We start from the raw sequence: 22,464 nt of genomic DNA, 5'->3' as shown, positions 1-22,464 counted from the left end.
AAAAAAGACTTGTAAGAAAGAGAATTCTCTGTACTGAGAATAATTATTCTCATACTAAATAATATGAAGAAACATTGTACCGCAAAATTATATATTGTCATAAATTAAGAATTAAAGATTATTTAAATCTTTAAATGAGCATAACGTATACTTACAAATTTATTTTTTATTTTCATCTTTAATTTTTCTTAAATGAATAATTAATAATATAATTTTTTTTTTTTTTTGATAACTAAACCAAAATTAAAACTCTCTTATTCTAAATATAAATGTAGGGTTCGCAGTTACTCCAAATAAGTTATTTGCAGTAATTCCAGTACGACGTTATTTTGGGTAGAAATCATGGTGCTTTTGTAATTTAAATTTATTTCAAGGTTATTATAGTCTTTATAATTATAATTTTCTAATCTTTCAATACCGAAACGACGTCGTTTTGGAAGTAAATACAGATAACTTATTTGCATTAACTTGCAAAAATATTTTTCTAATGATAAATATAATAACATTAATTAAAACTTGTTGATTATTAGTTCCTTATAAGGCAATAAATAACTTGACTTAAAGCATGTTTATGTTAGATTAGTTTTAGGTAAATATTTTTCTATAGTTTTTTTTTTTTTTCGCAAATTTTTACTTGTAAATAATTTTAAATACATAATTTATAATATTATAATTTTAAATGAAAAACGAATGATAATTAAGAGAAAAAAATAAAATAAAATTCAGCCCAACAATTTATCTCTTAATCCAAAAATTTTCTTCAACAAACAGTTAAGGGTGAAACCCACTCCGATTTCAGTCGTCACAAAAAATCGAAGAACAAAACATTTCAGGGATCAAAACGCTCATTTGGATTTGAAAGTTCGGAAGAGCGAAAACGAAACCATAGCAATTTTCTGTGCGTGAGTGAAGATCGAAGAAACATGGATGACGAATTGCTTGAGCTGCAGAGACAATTCGAGTTCGCGCAGCAAGCCAAGTCCAGCATCCGATTATCGGAACGAAACGTCGTCGAATTGATCCAAAAACTGCAGCAACTCCAAATCATCGATTTCGAGCTTCTCCACACTGTCTCTGGCAAAGAGTACATCACTCTCGTAAGCTCTCTGCTTCGCTTTGCGATTAGGTTTCCCCGTTCGCAATTTTATTTTTCGAGGATTTGATCATTGATTATATTCTCTTAATTTTTTCGCTGTATTATGATTGATCTTACTCAAATGATTATTAATGCGTTCGCACGTACTGTTAGGATCAACTGAGGAATGAGATGGTGAGTGAGGTGAAGAAATTAGGGCGTGTTTCTGTGATTGATCTTGCTGATTCTACTGGAGTTGACTTGTATTATGTTGAGAAGCTGGCTCAGAGCATTGTAACGGATCACGGAGAATTTATGTTGACTCAAGGGGAATTCATGTCGGAATCTTACTGGGACTCAATTGCGGAAGAGATTAATGAGAGGCTTCAAGAATGCAGTCAGATTGCACTGACAGAACTGGCCGCACAATTGAACGTTGGTTTGGACTTTATTGCCTCAATGTTGGAGCCGCGCCTTGGCACTATGGTAAGTTTGTGTGTTGGTTTTGTATATGTTTGTGTTGGCTTTGGGATGATGACATTGAAAAGGTGTTTTGATGAGTGTTGATTTTGAAAATAGGTGAAAGGCAGGCTTGAAGGTGGGCAATTGTATACTCCTGCCTATGTGGCTCGTGTTAGTGCCATGGTTCGAGGCGCTGCACGGGGTATCACGATTCCGACAAATTTGACGGTGTTATGGAGCTCGTTGCAGCAGTTACTGCAAGCAATGGATGGAACCAGCGGTGTGGCTGTTGAAGGAGCTTTCTTTCAGTCTTTGTTTAATGGACTTGTGAAGGAAGGGGAGATTCTTGGGTCACTTCGTGCTGGAGTACATTGGACGCCAGCTGTAAGTGACATGTTTTTACACATTGGACATTGTTAAAGTGATACCTGGATTATGGTTTTCATGTTTGTTTTGGGCCTTTGTAGTGGTTCACCTCTTGATCCACCATGTTTAATTGACGAAAATTGGGTGGTTTTCCAAATTCTTTTGAATTATTCTATTTCCAGTTTATTACTATATTATCCTCTGACTGATAGTGCATATGGGTGGCAGTAGTCAACTGCTATGGCATATGCCTTGGTGAAATTAAGTTGGCTCCTATTTCAATCATTAGAAGATATTTATTATGATTTTCACTTCTTATGTCATGTGACAGGTATTTGCCATTGCTCAAAGGGAATCTGTGGATTCATTCTTTTCACAGGTATGAACTCGCACTTTTCTCATCTTTTACTTTTATTCAAGATACGAAATCTTTCTTCTCTATCTATTTTGGGGGGAAACAAGTCTGAGCCGCTGCATTCATTTTGTGCTGCCTTTCTTTGTATGCTCTAGAATTCTTTTATCGGCTATGAGGTTCTGCACAAACTTGGAATTCCCCAGCCCATTCAATTCTTGCAGGTAACTAAATTGTTCCTATGTTGATTCTAGTTCCAAATAGTAATTATTAGGATCATAAATATATGTGAAATAAATACTTTGTACACTGGTTTCCCTAGCTTAGTTAATGAAGCCTAAGTTTGCGCAATCCAATTTAGTCCAGATATCCTGAAGGCAAACCTCTAGTTACAACATTTGTTCACCCATCTATGATTGAGATGCTAGATGCTGCTACTGAGGATGCTCTGGAGCGTGGTAGCTGGTAAGGGTCTTAACATGTTTTTTTCCCCAATATCCCCTTTCTGTTTTTACTCCTTTCTACTTTACTGCATTGAGAAGGTCAATACCAGCAATTGATTCTCACCTTAAAGTTATATATACTAAAAAAATGTAAATTATTGCTATGTATGTGGTGTTAACTTTCTAATATGTTGGATGACTATTTTTAACTTGTGATCTTTCTCTTCCTCATCTACCCCTCTCATTTAATTTAACATAAGTTATATACTTGTGCATCACCTAGATATTGGCTTAGCAAAAATAGAAATCCAATTAGAGTATGAAACATGTTCTTATATAAGCTCTAATTAGCCAGTTGATAGAACCCAAAATTTATACTGTTTATTGTTGTCAATCAATGGAGGCAGAGCCTCTTACAAAAACCAATGGACACTAAAATAGCAACGTAACACAAGATTTTTCAGACCCATCAATACATGCATACCTCACTCCCCACTTTCTCCCTCCTTTTATCCTATCCTCTAAGAATATTCTAGAACTAACTAACTCTCTTCCTTTTTTCTCTCTATAACAACCCCTATACTGTTATTACATTTATATGCCATACTTCAAACCCATCAATACTCCCTCCAAACCTCACGTTGTCCTCAAGATGAAGAAAGAGGACAGGTAATGTGAGAGAATTTCCAACCGGGTCCCATTGTTTGAAGCACCTAAACCAAGTTATGCTTGAAGCCAAAAATTGGCATTGTTGGATCCCATTGCCCCCTTGCCTCCATTTAGCACCTGCGCTCTCTGTCCCATAACATTCTTGACCAAGAAACAGGTTGTAGCTCCCTTCTCCTCATGCTCTGTTTTCTACCTTGTTTGCTGGCCTTCTGCAAAAAGTTCTTTGGGCCACAAGCACTTCTTCTAGAGCCCAAGAATGCCTAGTCCTGTAGCCCTATGATGAAACCGATTGGGTCTGATGCAAATGACCATCTCTCACCTAGAATCATCACACGCCAATGAAGGAATTGACAAAGATGGCAGGAAAAGAAAAAGCATCGCACCTGAAAGAAAAATTGCGCCTTCCTTGATCATCCACCTCCTCTTGTGTTAGGCAGTGAAATCGAGATCCATAATGTCCTCCTTGCTTGCCATCCTCCGTCGTTGCTCCTCCTAGCGCCCCTCGCCCTCCTCCATTGTTGTTTGGGTTGCGGCCATCCATATTCGTGCTCCTTTCAATAGTTGTTGCGGAAACATTTCGTTAGGTTGCTGAAGACTCAGCTTCGCTGCCTTGAGTGGGTGGATTAGTTGGGCTCGATATTGTTGACCCAGTTCGCGATTCAGTGTTTTTAGAGTTGGGCCTATTTTCCCCTTTTCCCCCAATTGCAACCCTGTTGGGAAGGGCTGGTCTAACATGCTATCCCCCTCCCCTAGCTTGACCATTACCCACCCGCCCACAAGGAAGCCCAAATTGGTTGCGAATGGACTCTTTCTCCTCGTCACGTTGAGCCATCGTCATATCCTTCCCAAATTTTGCAAGTCATGTAACCTAGTCACTGCAAGTATCACTTCGCACTTGCCCCGTGAAGAATGTTGTTGCTTTTTCCTCTTCGTTTCTTTCTTCCACTTCTGCTGCTTCTTTTTTTTCCTTCGCCTTCTTTCTCTGTTTCTTCTTATGCAATTTCTTCTGCATCTTCATTTGTTTTCCTTTCTTCAATGTTATCGTCGTCCGCTTTTCCTGTGTTTCAATCTGCTTCTTCTGTCTCTTCTGTGATCTCTTTTTCTTTTTTTTCGTTCTTTTTTTCTGACTGAATGTTATGTTCAAAATTAATCTTCTTCTTGATTTCGAATCTGTCTCTATCTTCTCCATTGCTTCATCTAAAACCTTCACCATTTTTAACAACATTTCCTTGAGCTCTGAATTGATGATTCCTCCTATGGTTGTCATTTCTTCACAAATCTGGACCAAAAGCACCTCTTGACCGAAGATGCTCTGATAACAAAATGATAGAATAAAAAATTTACACTGTTTATTGCTATCAACAATGGAGGCAGAGCCTCTTACAAACACCAATGGACACTAAAATAACGTGACACAAAGATTAATCAGACGCTGAAAGACCTTTCCCAAACTCTCCCTTAGAACCAATAAACCTAGACTCCCAGAGATTCTCAATTCCTCAAAATTCACTCGATACATGCATACCTTAACCCCCACATTTCCCCTCCTTTTATCCTATCATCTACGAATATTCTATAACTAATTAACTCTCTTCCTTTTCTCTTTCTATAACGACCCCTATACTATTATTACATTTATCCCCCATACTTCAGGCCCATGGGGCCCATCATTGCTCAACTTCAGTTAATGATTAATATGCACGAACTTATTTAGGGGTATAGATGAGTGGGTGGGGAAGGGAGGGGTGGGCTTTCACCGAAAACCATCTTTTCGTCGTCCATGTTATTTTAAAATTAGTTTCTTCATATGGATAATGACTGATCTCATTTTCTCTGCTTTGCTGTGCACTCTCTAGTCTTTGGTAGGACCTCTTTAGATACTTCCATATGTTGTGTCCTTGGGTTTTAAAACTCATACGCATGAAAGTTTTGTAAATTTTGTGAGAGGCCTTATGCTATGTGAGATGTGCAATAGATCTCTCAACTTTGTTTCCAAAAGTTATAGCAAGTTATATGTATTCTTTGGAAGACAATTTTTTCAATGCATTGTATCCTGACATAACAATGTTGCAGGAGTGATTCTCTTTCCTTATTGCCCTCATCTTTTACACCTCAAGATGCATCTAAAATGTTGTCTATCTGTCAATCTGTTCAATTGGCTCTTAAGGTGATATTCAACCATCTTGTAAATTGATGCTAAGTTCTGTTGATTCACATGTTGATAAGCTTCATTTTCTTTGCAGTCTAACAATGCACACATTTTTGGGGATTTTTATGTGTTCAGCAGCAGCTTTATGAAGGTGTGGCATTTGATATATATGAGTTAATTTTACAAACCACATTGCCCATTTTGTGGTGCAAATGCAACTAATAAGATCCAGTTTGAAGATTGGTTTAAACAGAGTAGGTTAAAGGACATGTTTTTTCAGTTAGTATCGTCAATGAGAACCAAAAATAAAAAATAAAAAACAGATGCTAGACATATGTTATGAAGTTTGCTTACAATAGGTTCATCAGTTTGCTGAATGAGCAGTTCAGCAAATAATTGCTCAGGTCACCATCACATAGTTATCAATGGGAAGCTGAAAGAAAAAAGTAGTGATATAAAATGTCTGCAATGTCATGTACTTTACAGAACTGAGTTAGATGTTAGATTAATATGTTTGGCATCCCTTGGGGCATAAGATTTCCTTTCTATCATTCATTTCCTTTACTGTATGCAGCTTTTGGTTTCATTATCTTCTCACTTTCTCGCATAGGAATCAAGAATCAAGGAGACAAATTACTGTTGAATAAAAAATGTCCATCTGCAACTTTTTTTTATTATTGGTTTCCTGATGCCTGTATGTTTCTCTCTCCCTCATCTACCAGGAAATCTGTGATCGTGTGATGAAAGAGTTGGAGACATTAGGTTTTTCAGGGTCATCTGGCACTACGATATCTGGTGATTTACAAGTAGCCGGTGAAGCAAAAGTAGGATATGACTCAAGCAGGTTTAATGAGTCCAATGAAATGGCGAGTGATGGTGGTGCCAGCAGGCATGCTGATAAAGGGTCAAAGAAGAAAAAGGGGAAGGGCACTGGAAATGCAGTAGCAAATCTATCAGAAAGTGGTCCAGATAACCAGGAACAAACTTCCACAAAATCTAAGAAAAGCCAGAAAAGGGGTAAGGATACATCTTCGCAAACGGCAGATTCAAAGTCAGGCTGTAGGAAAGAATCACTTAAAATGAAAGAAGATAATCTCAGTACTCCCTCAGAAGAATGGATCATGCAGAAGATTTCAACCTTGATTCCTGATTTTGAAGAACAAGGTCTGTGATTATGACTTTGGATCTGTTCTTTCTTCCTATACATGTTACCCAATGTTCTCAAATGCAGTGCTATAAATTGATAGGTATTGATGATCCTGAAACGATTCTTAGGCCTTTGGCTAACCAATTAAGGCCTACAATAATCAGTTCTTGGATGGAGAAAAAGAAGGCATTACTTACAGATAATGCAGAAAGAATGAGACGTTTGCTTGATAATTTGCAGAAGAAACTTGATGAGGTTTGCCTACTGAAGCTGCATTTTACATCCACTATTTTTCTGTCTTTATTCAACTTTTTTTTTCCCCTTTTCATAAAGGATACTTATCCAGACATGTAAAATTTGTGGCCTTTTATATGTGCAGTTTCCTATGTTGATTATTTGTTTTCTTGCAGTCTTTCTTAAACATGCAGCTGTATGAAAAAGCCTTAGAATTGTTCGAAGATGATCAATCAACCTCAGTAAGTTTGGTTAAGTTTTTAAATTTAAAGATACTATTTTCACTGATGAAACATTAGTTAATTTTATACAATGCCCAGGTTGTTTTGCATAGGCATTTACTAAGGACAGTAGCAGCTCCTATGGTGGATATGCTTCTTCATAACCTGGTATTATATACAGCGAGTTATTTGTTAATGTTTCATGAGGTTTAATAAGGTCTAAGTCTAACACTGGGTTTATCATCTGCAGGATGAGCACAACAAATTAAACAGTGGACTTGACGTGCAGGAAGCTCCAAATTCTGAATCTGTTTCACTTAGTCCTGGAGACAGAGCTGCAATTGTAAGAATAAGACATTATATATTGGGCATAATTATATGCATCATTTTTTCTGTTTTTTATTGTATCAAATTCTTATTTGTCTTGTATGCTTGCTGAAGATCATCATTTGGCAGGAGCACATAAAATGACTTCAAATCTCTCACTTATTCTTATCTTTTGCAGTCTAAGAGTTTTCCAGGAGCTCTTGCAAAGAAGGCTCTTGCCGTTGTAGAAGCATTGGAAGGAAAGGTTAGCATTTTTAATTCTGAAACAAATCTCATTATTGTTAAGGGTTGCTCATGTTAACGTTATGGTTCATTGTATAAGTTTACTCAATGAATTTCCAATTCAGAATTGCAGCTGGCTGGCTGGAAATATCTTTTTATAGCTTCAAACTTATTATTCTGTCTGATTTCTTAGTAGTATAACTAATGTTTGAATATTAATACAACAGAGGGTGGAAATATTCATGGCTGCATTTAGAATGGTAACAGAAGAGAGGTAATGTATCTAATTTTGTTTGTTGAACTTTAGCATTGATTTGACCTCCAGATCTTCTGCCCTGATGTGATCCCTGATACATGTTTTGATCATTAATTTCTGCAGTGGGTTGCCTCTGAAAAAGCTTGACAAGAAACTAGAAAGAACACTTTTACATTCATATCGGAAGGTATTTATGCTTACATTTATGTAAAAAATTAGCGGAATAGGCTAAAATCACGCACAAATATTGTTGATGATGCTGGTTGTGGCATTGAAACTATCAGATTGGTAAAACTTCTGAATAACGAGAAATATTACTGAATAAGTTCTTTTCAACAATGTAAGGGAGAATTCTAATTTAAGAAGTTTTGGTGAACAAATTTTCAATTAAGGAAAATAAGAAATCTAAGAACTATCCAATTAGGGATAAATTGTGTGTCTTGCAAAGTTATCAAATGCGGATTGCGGCATGTCGCGGCCAACCCCGAAAAATGCTATAGTGTTATAGCGGGTTGCGGTTGCGGAAATAGCGGAATAGATATATGACAGAAATAATGACAAAAATAAATATTTTTTAAAGGCAGAGATAGCAGAAGTCACAGAGAGAGAGACGCAGATAAACTAAAAAATCCTTAAAAATTTTCTATTACACATTTAAATTTAGGACAACATTGACATTTTGTCTTATGACAGCAATATGGCCGCAAATGTGATCGCAATGGCCGCTATTACGTTCAGGTGCGGTGCAACGCGGTTTCTTGCGGCGAGGCACCGCAACGCCCATACGGCGCGGCTCGCGGTGCTATTGCGGCACTATTAATTACTATGGTGTCTTGACAGTCCACACAAGGTCTCTCTATATATATGAGTGTTATTATTAATTACAATGATTCATTCCTATTTATACAGATATGTCATCCTAAATTAGTTCCTAAGATTTTTCCTAATTGATTCAACCATATATACATAATATGCCATCATAAATATCAAAGACATTCTAACAAGGGAAAATATTAACTAAATTGGGTTTTATGGTTAATTAATCTCGTTAGTGTTTAGTTTACCATTAACCATTATTTGAACATTGATTTGCTATTCTTTCCAGCTTCAGTTAATTCTTCTTATATTGGATATGTTAGTCAAGATTTCTTAAATTGTAATTCTCCCTAATATTAGTTAGTGACACAACTCCACATAGAACTTTCAGTGAGTTTTGGAATGATACCCTGCTATGCTGATATTTTTGAACTCTCTTCCATCATTGTTATTATCAGGAATTGACATCTCAAGTTTCTGCTGAGACTGACCCTGTATCACTTCTCCCAAAAGTTGTGTCTTTACTTTATATTCAGGTAACTTAAGTACTTCTTTTTGTATATTTTGCCCCCTTTTCCCGTTATGAACATGGATACTTGTATGAATAGGTTCACCACAAAGCTCTTCAAGCCCCTGGAAGGGCCATTTCAGTTGCTATTTCCCTACTGAAGGTATGTACTTTCTGTCAGCTGGTTTAGTTATCCATCAACACAACTAAGAGAAAAAAATTAGTAATATAAATGTCAAATGTAAGTTAATTGGTTTGTATAATGCAAACTAGGGATAAGAAACAATGGCATGGTGCCCAACCTAGGGAATTCATTATTTATTATTTTTATTTATTTAAAGTAAGTAGTAATTTAAGTTGAGTTGAAAGCCTAAAATAGACAGTAATGCCAAATCTGTTTTTGGTGTTATTGGAATGAGACCTGCGGATGATTTTTAACTAAGATATGATATGTAGTTGGAGTATTCCCTCCAAGACTTCTTACAATGGTTGAAATATCTCAGAGCCTAGATCTGAGTAGTCTTTCCTAGTTACAATAGAATGGTTGTATAATGCAAAGCTATTATTCATGACTCTTATGTGTTGGATTTAACCATCTAGGATTTTTACAATTTAAACCTTTATACTATTGTTTGTTCAGTGCTTTTTTTTATTTATTTTTTAAGAGGGGGGATCTCATCTGCTTCAGATATTATTTTATGGTTTCCTATGCTTAGCACTGTTAATGGTTTTCTATGCTCTCTACCGTAATTTTACCAATTAAACATGAAATTTTGAATGTTATTTTGGATTAGTTTGTTTCATAAATTTAACCTAGCATACAACCCAACAAAGTTCTGAGACTTGAATTATTTTGGACCACCAGCTGCCGTGGTGTGACATCCCTTAGTTTATCTTTTTTGATGCACTTGGTTCTTGCTTCTGGGACCACTCAAGCAATTAGAATAGAGTTCAAATTTGATACACTATTAGTATATAGTAGCAAACACTATCATCTTTTTTACTCATGTATTTTGTTGAAAAGGAAAATTGCAACAAATATACTGCTTACATCACATGGGTTATGAATATATTGGGCTCATGTATGCTGTAACTTAGGCAATAATGAATACATAGGATTGAAAAACTCACAATAATCTTATTTAATTTAATCAAATATCAAAAGCTGAATAACATAGGCTACCTAAAGGGCTAAAGGGGTGTTTATAAGTTATAACCCAAAGTAGTCAAAATCCTAGTCAAATCTATTCTGCATGCCGTTTATAATATATTTTACAATGACATTTTTCAGAACGTCTCCCTGATTTTTTTTGCGTGTTTTAATTGTCAGGATAAGCTAGACGAGTCAGCATACAAGGTTTTAACTGATTATCAAACTGCTACAGTGACTGTTTTGGCACTATTATCAGCTGCACCTGGTGATGTGAGTAATTACTGATTATGCATTCTTCCTGCGTACGTGTCATATTAAGTTTGATCTCATAAAACCTGGTTACTGTTTTACATTTTGTACATCAATGGGCAAGTGCTTTGAAATTAAATATTATTGTGCATTTTTTTCCAATGAGAGGGTGAACTTGGAACAGTGGTAAAATTATTCCTTTTTTGTGACCTTAAGTTCGAATTTGGAAAACAGTTTCTTTGCAAATATGTAAGGGTAAGGTTGTATGCAAGAATTGTCATTACCTCTACCCTCGCTAATCGGATTTAATGGAGAGTGGTTTTGTGCAAAAAAAATTTCAATGACTCTTAAATAGATAGGTAAGATTTTTTTTCCAGCTTTTGCATGATCTCTTTTACCGTAAGCTTTTTTAAGATTAAAAGAAGTGCCACCTTATCCAATCAGCAAACAATCAATATGCAATATTTCAAGAGCTACTTTCTCTCAATATTTCGTTGAGGGGGGTGTCATGTTTGTGAATGTTTTGATCATTCAATTCAATATGTAGATTAGTTTGAATAATTGGAACTATGTATAGATTGTAAACTGCCATTTTTACATTTTGTATAGGAAGACGATTGTGCATCTGATAGAATTTTGAGTAAAAGGGAGCTTCTGGATAGCAAAATGGGGGACCTCAAAAGCTTGGTTTTGAGCACGTCTCAATCTTCATAAATACTTTGTAAGCAAATTGACAACCTGTATCGAGCCTCATTGTACGGATGGGCTGATTTCGTAGTTTTTTTATTAGTTGCAAAAGCCTGCGACACATTACACTTTGTTACAGAGTAGATAATTCTGGGGTATTAGATTAGATTTTATTGCAACAATTCATTTTATTCTAATTCACACTGCAAATGTTCGCTAGTTAGTCTTTTCTCAGGAGAACCTAATGCCCTACTTGCCTTCTCTACGTGGTATTACTTCATAATCAGTCTGAGAAATTCTTGAATAGTTGACCTTGTTTATACAAATTTTGTAGAGTAAATCAACAAATATCTTGTACTAAAAAGTAAAATAAAAAATCAACAAATTGATTTGACTACTTAATATTGAATAATTACATAAACTTTTGTCCTACAGAATTATTTTATATTTAAAGTGATACATTAATTAATTTAGTCCACACAACTGTGAAAATAAGGTTTACACCAAGTCTTCTGTAATCAACACAAACAGTATCATGAAAATCTTTCAACATGAGTGCTGTACTTTTAAATGATGAATCAAACACGCTTTTGAAAGTGTTAAATATTACATTTTATAGTATTTAATTTCATTTTTAAGTGTCAAATTAGTGACAAAAATGCCAATTAGCTTGTGACAGCTGACGATTGGCATTTTTGTGATATTTTGAAAAGTTTAATTTGCATGCCAATTAGGTATTCTGTTTTGCTGCGGAGACAACTGTAAGAGTTTTGAAGTCAACCACCTGAGATTATCAAATATTTCTCTTCGGCAATAGCATAATGACGTTATAACCCTGAACGTAGTGATATTTTAGGTCATAAGGCTGTATCTCGCTCGACTGTGAATGACCTCTCACCAGTAATTTGCATGTAGGAATTATCAACGACCATTGGTCGTTGAGCATTCTGTTTCTGACGATTAAATGTTTGGGTCCAATCCTCAAAGACATGGAACGGCCAGGAGTGCATTAGGAAACGGAAAGTTGCAATTACCAATCCTTGGAATCCATTATTCAGAAGGAACGTAAGTAGTTTACCGAATAATCAGTCCAGAACCACGAAAATACTTACTGGATCATTCGTTATTGCATGGCCCACCTCTCGCTGCTTAATTCTTGTCGCAACAAGCCCTACTGTTAGCTAAAAGGAACCGGTTTCAAACTTACCAGCTCCCCTGACTTGGGACAGTTAACCCAGATGGAGAACCTTCAAATGTCAATGGAAGGGCTCGACATGGCAGTGAACATATCAAGCAATTTAAATGTAACATCACCACCCCCGTACTCCATACAACATAGACTTTACAACATTCAACTGCTAGACTTCTGATGGGTCTGGAATCAATATTTGAAGCTACCATACTAGCATGTAATAAATAATACACAAGCTTTCATATATAATCATAATCAGGCTTAACGATACAACGTGACGGGCGGGCCTCACCTACGGCAAAGATAATCATACTTACTCTCGCTTAAAAACGAACTACAATGTGTGTGTTTGAAGTTGTTTATGAGGGGGAAGGTGGCATAAACCTTATTTTTCTTTTTCCAGGCCACAGTCAATCTAGCAGTCCTAACAGATTGAGATAAAGTAATTCAGTACGAGGACAATAACTACAGACACTACATCCAATTTTCATTCAGGTTAATTTATGTGCTCATTTGATCAAGTGGGCTGCAAACCATGAGTGTCAAACAGCTAGGTTATCCTAACACCTATGTATCTCAATTGTTCGTATTAGGGAAGGAAAAAAAATGATACTAGCTTGGGTCACTTAAGCAACAAGATTTTAAGAAACGAGAATCAAGAATTGAAGGAACACTAATGCTGCAAAATGACTTTCTGAGGAATTAAATCCATAATTGAAACTTTACAATAAAGGTTTTGTTTCCTCCTCAATGTTGAGGCAGTAGTGGTCTCTTTTCCAACATTTCATAATGAAGAACAAAATTATCCTGCAAGGAGGTTGTACATTAGAGGCCAAAAATGGAAAAATATATATATCCGGGAAAAGAGCAATACAACTTTGGAAGAAGAGTTTAAGAACACCATTGATATACTATATTTACAAAAACTAACCTTACGGACCGTTTCGAATGTGCTTGGATCAAAACAGTGATAGGATCCTCTCTCGTATGTGTTTGTTTTAACCAGCGGCTCCATGTTGGGAACTCTTGTAAACCAAAAATGATGCTCTTTGTGATAAAACCAACCTCTGTTGTGACTGAGAGCAATAAACCTTACTCGTTAGAAATTATTGACAATGGAAAAAATAATTCAGAGAATTACAATTTAGGAATTCCAATCAAATATTTTTTTAATTTAGGAATACCCTAACTGGACAAGTGGTTAATGCAAATACCATTATTGACTAATCTAACCACTCATCGAGTTAGTTGTTCCCAAATTGTAATAATCCCAAAACAATTTGGAAATAAGCCCAAATAATTTTGGTTTTTTTTTGTTTGTTTTTTTTTGGGAGGGGGGGACCAACTACAAAAAAGGATGGATTTGAGGAAATGTCCATACAGCTCGTTTGCGGCATATAATTGTGCTTCATCTTTGGGCATGCTGCATAAAAGATAAAATTTGATATTTAATTATAATATGAAGCAAGTCAACGTGAAAGCAAGAATCTGATTTTAAAAGCACCTGTAAAATATGTAAAACAACGTATCCACCGAAAACTTTGAAAAATAACCTTGCTGCATCATGCAATAAACAATTAGACAAAGAAAAGGTTTGAAAATAGAGAAATGAAATTATAAAACAATAAAAAATCTCACATGTAGAGGAGATTGCTGTTTAGCGTAATAACATTGTGGCACATTAAACTCTGGATCACCCTTAGCCGGTTCATCAGACCATGGAGACCCAAAAGTCTTGTGAAGATTTTCTGATGAATTCAAATTTAACCCAAGTGTAGTAAGATCAATTCCAAGAGCAAGAGATGTCAGGTCAGGATCACTCATCCTGATCACACTTAACAAGCCAAGCAAACCAAATTGATCTGGTGTAGATTGTGCAGTTTGCATAGACTTCATGCTCTGATCCCTAAAAGACTGATTTACAGCTGACATTTGAAGACGGAACTGGGACTGGTTCTGGTGCTGTTGATATTGCTGGATGAGCTGGTCGTATGAACCCATACCAGAAACTGTATTTGGAGAGTTTAGAGGCCTTAATCCAATGCCAGGAGGTCCACTTGTCTAAACAAGAATCCAGAAGTGATTAGAATGTCAGGAATACTTGCTTCATGGGAAATACATAATTTCAGTATAGGGGGGCACCTCATATTGAAAGACAAGATAAGATAGTTTTTTTATTTATTTCTTTGGTGGAAAAAGATAGAAGTTTATTCATTACAAAAACATGTTCCCCCATTCATGCATACAAAACATGCAGACCTGTGAATGATAGGATGAATGTGAAGATGGAAAAATATCTGATCCATGAAGATGGAGAAGATCCTGGTTGTTTACAGATGAAAAGGAGACACTGCTGTTAGTGACTGAAGGAGCATGCTGTTGTTGCTGTTGTGCACGATGTGATGAATATGTCCCCCCCAAGCCGAAACCAGCAGACCTCCCCATCTGTGCATATTGAAAGCATGGAAAGTTAGAAATGACAACAGTTTTTTATCCATCAAGATTATAGACATGGATCTGAATATAGATAAGATTTCTTAATCTTATATAACATGACTCACAGAGAAATGCGGAGATTGCATCATTGGCATAGCATTCTCATGAAGTTGTTCTTTCTGGTGCATATACATAGCATCATCTGCATTTCCACCTGCACAAATAATAATATGGTCAAAAACAAATACTGAAGTAAATTGAACAACTTTTACTCAAGTAGAGTTCTACAAATGAACACAGGTGACCAAAAATAATAGTCACTAGGTTGCCATTTCCAACAAAGCAATCAAAGATTCATAAGAGAAAACCTAAGAAACAATTGCATCTTCTGCAACGTGTAGAGACATTAAAGCATCCTCACTAGATTTTTAACAGAGAAAACATATGCTTAACTTGACACTGAAACCAGGAGCACATACACCAATCAAAAGAGTAATATGGGAATAAAATAGTAACAAAGCCAAACAACAAATGTAAATGTGCATGAAGATCCAGAAGACCTTCCTAAAGAAAAAGCATAAATTTTATTCTACAACTCATCTCCTAAGAAGACACTATTTAAACTCCAAAACAGAAAACGATTATACAATATAATTATATAATAGAGCAGCCAAAATTCCTAACAAGAAATGCATAGTAATCAATTAGGTCAAATATCTTATACAAACAACAAACTACACCTTTGAATCCTGGTAAAGCTGGGAAATCTTCATTTTGAATGCTAAACTCTTGGTTTTGTTGAACAATGGGACTAACACCAAGACCCTGTTTTCGTAAAGAACCTGAAATATTTTGTTTATATCATTCTTTATTGTATAAGATGAACAATATATCAAGTGAAAGTATAAAACAACATTTTCCTTCACATACCCAACTGTCCTTGAGGCCCTCCTGCAGAACTAGGACGACTTGTTAGTTGAGGGAAGTCATTGATGTCAAAAGGTGAATTGTCATTCGAATTCACATCATTCAACATCCCCATAGAGTTCAAGTTACTTACTGCTTGAACATGGCTTTGGGAAAGCGGACCTCCAGAGTTAGGATAAGAATTTCCTAGCATTGAAATCACCTGTGGAGATCCTGAATCAAGAAGATGATGTCACCACAGAGTAGCACATTATATTACCATAAAATGAACTCAATAATAAAGGAGGGGAAATTTGCATATTCAACACACATCAAACATATAAATGTTTTGATCATCTATATAAATCTCAAACAAGCAGCAGTTCTTTAAAATTTTCAATCACATTTTGCTGCCATATTAGCATATAACATTCACACATCAAATCAACAAACCTTTCCATATTAGTTGACAAAACAATCTGTGTAGCGACAGTGTGACACCCAAGAAACCAAATTTGAAGCAGGTGGACAGGCAGTAGTAAATGCAATCAGAAAGGTTACTCACAATCTAAACCCACATTATCAAGCTTTAAGAAGTGAAAACAAGTACAGACTTCCCACTATTGTTGAAAACAACAGTCAAACAGTCCAACAGTCTTGTCTATGGTGACATGGCTGCACCTAGGCACTCATCATATGCAAAGCACGTGAAAATAGTGACCAAAATAAAGATGGCTTACAGACGAGAATTTCTCTCCCAAACTCCCATTTTCCCTGCCTCAGCCTTTCGGCTTCTTAATTTAAGAGTTTGATTCTCTGTGTTTCACATGATAGAAGCGTATCATTAAAAGAAAAACAGCCCAGAATACTCACAATCGTGCCACTCAGACTCACATCACGAAGAATAACTGAGAAATTGTGGGTTTCTTTTGTTTGGTGGCTGCCTTGTTCAACAAAAAAGCTGCCATGCAATCCACCATTGCACCATGGAAGTTTTGGCACTTGCTGGCCACCTATGAAGCACCGATTCTGACACGACGTTTTCGATACGTTCCCGATACAGGACATCAATACGTTACTTCAAAAATACTAATATTTCGATACGTTCTGATACGTCTTACTATTAAATTGCATATTGGTGCTTCATAGGCTGCCACACATCAATGACAATAATGTAGCCCATTTCTTTTCACAACACAAGAAGAAATAATAATTTTACAATCAATATTTGGAAAGGGGGGGATAGAAATTGCTTAGATTAAGATAAATTTTGTAACCAAATATTCAATAAAAAAAAAAAAACAGGAGGAAGAAAAGCTGGACAAAAAACTTCTTTGTTTCCAATCCATCTTTGATAGGAGAGAAATTAACAAAAATAGATATAACATGTCCATGACATAAAGCAACATCCCTCCCCCATAACAAAAAAAACGAGAGAGGAAGAGATAACAAAGATAAGTTCCCCATTAGGACCCATTTGCAAGGTATGGGACTTGGAATCCCACATTGGTTATATAGGCAACTATGTGGGGTTTATAAAGCCTTGAGCACTCCTAACTATTGAGCTAGCTTTTGGGGTAGTGCATCTCAAGGTTCTTATCATTCCCCAACCAGGACCATGACTGAAGAAACCAAATTATTTTGAGCCGAGCCATCACTGTCGTGACTTGTAAATGACTAACTTCCAAACATACTCAAACCAATTGTCAACTGATGCTATGAAGCAGGCATTATAAAACATCCAAGATATTGAAACAAGTAAGAAGCGAAAAGGTTATCCTTAAAAATGAGTGTAGTAATAAATTCCATTTTATAGGTAAAGGAACTACGTGAACAAAGTTTGCAGCATTTCAGCACACAAAAAAAAAAAAGTTTGCAGCAAAATAATATATAATCTTTTGACAGAGACTGACACTAAATATGAAGATAACCTCAACATAATAAGAATCCCTTGGATGAAAATTTCAATGCACTTGTGACTAAAATGCACACACCTTGTGGAATCACACCACTCATCAATCGATTCTGTCCTTGCATGCCTAAACTGCCAGATCCACTGTTTGCACCCAAATTTAGACGAGAAGCAAGACCAGGCACGGACAACCCTCCACCAGTCCTTCCAATATTCCCCCCTCCAACCATGTTTCCCACAGAACTTGTGATTCGAGGACCTGCATTTCCCAAAATTGGGGATACTCCCAATCCTGGAACAGCATTTCGGTTACCAATTGCAGCAGATGTTGGAAGAATCCCAGGAATAGAACCACCAACTCCATTTGTGTTACTACTAAATCCAGGGTTTCCTACAACACTTATACCTCCTCTACTGGTGACTCCTGAATGTCCATGGGAGCTTCCATGAGATAGCTGCAAATATAATCGAGGCAAATGTAAACCTGGTAAATAACATAACAGAGGAAATAAAATGACAGAAATAAGAGGTAAAAGTACACAAACACATACCTGTGACAATGCAACAGGGAGATTGTTGGACGCAAATCTTCCACTAGAAAGGCTTCCTGTAGGTTGCTGAACACCCCCAGACGGAACACTATTTATTGATGAGTTTCTTGATGTGAGTGTACCAGGCATGTTGGGAACATTAAAGCTCCCGTGAATATTGTGCAACCCTTGAATACCTCCTGTACCAAGAACCTAGCAATTATACATCTAAATGGGAGGAGAAAATGAAGTAAATTCAGCAAAAGCTCCCCACCAGTGTGATGAAAAATTGGGGAGGCTGCACCAGACTGACCAGAGAACGATGTAGCAAAAGACCGCCCGGCACCATCTGGAAGATTTGAAGCAGATCCGTTCAGAGAAGACTGCAAAGGAAACTCGGTTACAATTTACATTTATGATAGACATGCTAAAAGTAATAAAATCTAGAAGTAGGAATCAACATTTTAGGATATTTTAAAAAAATAATACTATAAAAACTTTTAAAAAAATCTCATTTTATGTGATGCATCCAAAAATCACAAGGCATGAAATCTTCACTGTGGGCTCAAAAATTAAACATTAAGAGAGTTTCCTAACAAAATGTAATTTAATAACCATGCATAGACAAAACTGCTGGTAGTAAACAAGCATATAAAAAGAAGATATCAAGAAAAAATTAAAGGTGATGAAAAAATAAGATCAAAGATCCAAGTTGTAGTACTCGTGAATTCCTCCCAACCCGCCCTGAACGTCCCACTATTCTACTCCAACCACATATCCAATTATTTCAATGCTTTTGGGTAGTTTGCCACACATCTCAAGTCTCCAAAGTCGCATTCATCAAAATGTTGGCAAAACATTCAAAAAAACCAGTATACACTCAAAGCATAAAACACAAGTATTATAACAAAAAAGTCATATACATCCAAATATAAGCAATCTAGCAAGAAAAAAGTCAAAATTTTTAATGAAAATAAATCAAAATACTATATTATATCAATTCGGTAGCCATGACAATGCAAAAGAGCGAAGGGAAAGATCAAATAATGAAAATAACCTCTAAAAGACAGGAAAAAATAAGGAAGGGGGGGGGGGGGATGGGGTGAAGCTTTTCAGGACATAAGGAAATACATTAAGTAACCCCGACATTGCATGAATTTCACAAGGTCAAGCCAAAAGTCATCCCTTGCTGAAAACAGTCCTCCGTATTCAGAGTGGTCAGAACAATCCGAAGAGTATGTCCTTGCAACCAACTAACAACCTAAATAGGATAACACGATGTAAAAGACAACATTAGACATGATGCAATACAGTTGTCACTTGTAAGCATCCAAAAATACAACAAACTTAACCAAAATTTAGCAAGCAGCACACTAAAAATGAAAGTGAAAGTCAATTCCAACAGCTTCTCAGATGAGAATTTTGCTCCATTCTCCAAACTCTGAGAGTCATCTAAGTTCTACTATTTAATCCATTGTTAACTAAAACATGCTACTTCATTAAACCAAGTCATATCTCCATATAATTTATGTGAAAACATCCACACAACTTCAGAACAAACAAACGAGAGATACAAGCTGTAAAACACACTAAACACTTAATTTACTTCCTAGAATCACAATAAAATTTAATAGACCTAAATTGCAGTTTTGGCAATGTCTGCAACCGCATGAACCTGCAATTGCAGAGTGATATCCACTTAAACAAAAAAAGCCACAGCATAATCGCAACAGCTGCAGCAGTGACCGCAATGCAACCACAACAGCCGCAATGTTGCAGCTTTAGTTTGAAAATAAAAATTTCATGGCCACAAACTTGACAAACTTTCATGGCCACATCATCTACAACCAGCATGGCAATAATCGCAATGCCAGGAATTACACTAACCATAACGCAAGTGCAATTTTTTGTTTGCGGGAGAATTGTGGCTCCAACTCCAATTCAAAACCATAAAGCAGACTACCGACGCATATTTTGACTCCCTTTTTTGTAAAACCTTGAAGCTGTACTAAGGATGTGCAAACCCTACATTGGTTTTCAAGTATATCTCATTTGTTCATATGAATACCAAGGGGTGGAAAATTTGCGAAGCAGAAACCATTGTCAAAACAAATTGCACACATACGATGGCGTACTGAATAATCAAGAACAAGAACAAGAAGTTATAAACCCTTAGACTCCCTAAAATTACAATTACATATTCCTCATTTCTTATATATTTTAAAGATAACATAAATAAAAATAAAAAAACTACACTACCATTGGCAACAGAGAGGTTTTACTCCGCCAAATCAAATTAGCATTAAAAATATACACCTAAATTCGAAGCTTAAGAACTTGAACAAAAACATGTGAAGCAGTGAGATTATGAGCGACGAAGATCTCTAACAGTGACGCACAACGAAGATCTAAAAGAACGAAATGACGAAGTGGTAACCACAGTAGATCGAAGTCGGAACGAGTCAGGGTCAACTCGGCCTCGAACGCGAAGAGAAAAAGTGAGAGAGAGAGAGTACCTGAGGAGCAGATCGGAGCTAAAGTTCTGAGTCAAAAACCGAGTTCGGTTGCCCTAAATCGGAACCAGAAAACGAAAGCGAAAGCGAAAGCTAGAGAGAGAGAGAAGCTTGGGTAGGGTTGGGTTTGGGACGACAATACAAGCTTTATAAATTTCTGGACTAAAAATGCAAAACGTTCATACTGCGGGGTTTAGCTGCAAATACAGATTCGCCACCACCCACCACATTGGGCATAATTTCATTGATTTGTAAGCTTTATTTTTTTAATTTTTTTTTTCAAACATGTAAGCTTTATTAATTTGTAAGTGAATTTTATCAATGCTAGATTGGATTTAGACCAATGGCTGAAGGATAGAGAAAAACAAAAACTATAATTTGTTGAGAAAAGTAAGGGAGAAGAGAAGACAGCAAAATCTAGAAGGAAAAAATTATTGTATTTAAATCCATTAATTATTTTAAATTTTTAATTATAAAAATTCGTTAGTGCTCTTTTAATAAATAAACTTATCTTATTTTTAACTTTAGATTTAATTATATCGAAAAAAAAATTTAATGTTCATTATTTATATTAAACAATATTTTTTAAAAAAATAAATTCAAAAATACACTTTTAAATACTTTTCATCCGTGGGAACAACTTAACATCTCAAGAAATATTATAAATATTTTATCCACGATATAATATATATAAATATATATATATATGTATATATGTATATATAGGGATTTGATATTCTCATGTTGCATGAGAATTGAATTCTTATGTTGTGACTCAATTAGTGGTGGACCCCACATTTATTAAAAAGAGAAAAAGAAAAGAAAAGTTTTGCACGCAAATCGAAGGTCATAACATGAGAATTGAATTCTTATGCAACATGAGAAAATGTTTTCCCATATATATAAATCGAGTTTCTACATAAAAATCGAAGAGAATAGTAGAAATGTAAATCATAGAAACGACAAGAAACATAAAGTTTTTATTACTCTAGGTTAAGATACAAAATTATACTTATGCGTGTAATGAAAAGGGCTTATTAATCTCATGAAATATGAGAGAAATTCTCTTATGCTAGAGACAATCATGTGTGGGACCTATCCACTTATAAAAAAAATCACGAAAATCGATCTATGTGTAAGAGAGAAAAACACTCTCCTACAACATAAGAATATATTTTTCCAAAAAAAAAAGTCACATAAATCACTACTCAAAATTTAATGAACAATTTCATATTTGAAAAATACGAGATTAACAACTTTTACAACCAAGATCCAAAATAGAAAATGAATAAAATAGCATTGGCATACACTTACTATTATTGTTGTTGCTGATTAGAATGGTTTGGTGGCCACATCACCGGTGTCCTAGGGGGTAGAAGACAAGCGGCACCAAGAGTTGTGGTGAATGTAAGATCACGGAAGAATTTGATTTAAGTTATATAGCTAAAAGAAGATATTCAGAGTTGCTGTACATTCTAATTTGGAGAAAATGAGAAATAGGATTTTTAAAAAAAACTAAAATCAGGTCATGGGTTAAAAGTTAACCCAGTTTAGTTTTTGGGTTTAAGTAAAAATGTAAAAACTTGCGATTCTATCATTTTTATTTTTTTACCCTTTTTTACATTTTTTCTACAATTTT

General features: G+C 35.6%; 2 protein-coding genes and 1 non-coding gene across 8 annotated transcripts; 2 read left to right on the top strand and 1 right to left on the bottom strand.

The window, feature by feature from the left end:
- Nucleotides 1-781: 781 nt before the first annotated feature.
- LOC133298749 (E3 UFM1-protein ligase 1 homolog) lies at nucleotides 782-11,611 on the top strand. Of its 2 annotated transcripts, XM_061498085.1 has the most exons (20): nucleotides 782-1,097; nucleotides 1,250-1,561; nucleotides 1,655-1,921; nucleotides 2,235-2,282; nucleotides 2,414-2,479; nucleotides 2,617-2,720; nucleotides 5,441-5,534; nucleotides 5,611-5,667; nucleotides 6,239-6,680; nucleotides 6,764-6,918; nucleotides 7,074-7,139; nucleotides 7,218-7,286; nucleotides 7,369-7,461; nucleotides 7,624-7,689; nucleotides 7,895-7,941; nucleotides 8,047-8,110; nucleotides 9,198-9,275; nucleotides 9,348-9,410; nucleotides 10,578-10,670; nucleotides 11,259-11,611. In XM_061498085.1, exons 1-20 carry the CDS (start codon nucleotides 924-926, stop codon nucleotides 11,361-11,363), a joined length of 2,463 nt encoding a protein of 820 aa, XP_061354069.1. In that variant the 5' UTR covers nucleotides 782-923; the 3' UTR covers nucleotides 11,364-11,611. The 2 variants fall into 2 exon arrangements, with proteins under 2 accessions (XP_061354069.1, XP_061354070.1); XM_061498086.1 differs by lacking the exon at nucleotides 2,235-2,282.
- Nucleotides 11,612-12,876: 1,265 nt separating this feature from the next.
- LOC133298747 (probable NOT transcription complex subunit VIP2) lies at nucleotides 12,877-21,014 on the bottom strand. 5 transcript variants are annotated; one of them, XM_061498079.1, is made up of 15 exons: nucleotides 20,829-21,014; nucleotides 19,444-19,573; nucleotides 18,587-18,695; nucleotides 18,334-18,512; nucleotides 18,189-18,237; nucleotides 17,865-18,074; nucleotides 15,895-16,104; nucleotides 15,705-15,806; nucleotides 15,090-15,178; nucleotides 14,788-14,973; nucleotides 14,167-14,589; nucleotides 14,033-14,085; nucleotides 13,910-13,951; nucleotides 13,460-13,604; nucleotides 12,877-13,335 (listed from the first exon to the last, which is right to left on the bottom strand). In XM_061498079.1, exons 2-15 carry the CDS (start codon nucleotides 19,459-19,461, stop codon nucleotides 13,276-13,278), a joined length of 1,875 nt encoding a protein of 624 aa, XP_061354063.1. In that variant the 5' UTR covers nucleotides 19,462-19,573; nucleotides 20,829-21,014; the 3' UTR covers nucleotides 12,877-13,275. The 5 variants fall into 5 exon arrangements, with proteins under 5 accessions (XP_061354063.1, XP_061354062.1, XP_061354061.1 ...); XM_061498078.1 differs by having other exon boundaries at nucleotides 12,878-13,335; nucleotides 17,865-18,237; nucleotides 18,626-18,695; XM_061498077.1 differs by having other exon boundaries at nucleotides 12,879-13,335; nucleotides 17,865-18,237; nucleotides 20,829-21,013.
- LOC133298761 (small nucleolar RNA snoR35) lies at nucleotides 18,587-18,667 on the top strand. The gene has a single exon (XR_009749857.1). It is a non-coding gene; the product is annotated as a small nucleolar RNA snoR35 (small nucleolar RNA).
- Nucleotides 21,015-22,464: the final 1,450 nt, after the last annotated feature.

This window comes from Gastrolobium bilobum, unplaced genomic scaffold (assembly GCF_033153095.1).
Source record: "Gastrolobium bilobum isolate Gb01-03AN ecotype WA unplaced genomic scaffold, APGP_CSIRO_Gbil_v1 utg33098, whole genome shotgun sequence".
Taxonomy (NCBI): Eukaryota; Viridiplantae; Streptophyta; class Magnoliopsida; order Fabales; family Fabaceae; genus Gastrolobium; species Gastrolobium bilobum.
The sequence above is the reverse complement of the archived record's forward strand: the minus strand, read 5'-3'. Positions and strand labels throughout refer to the sequence as shown.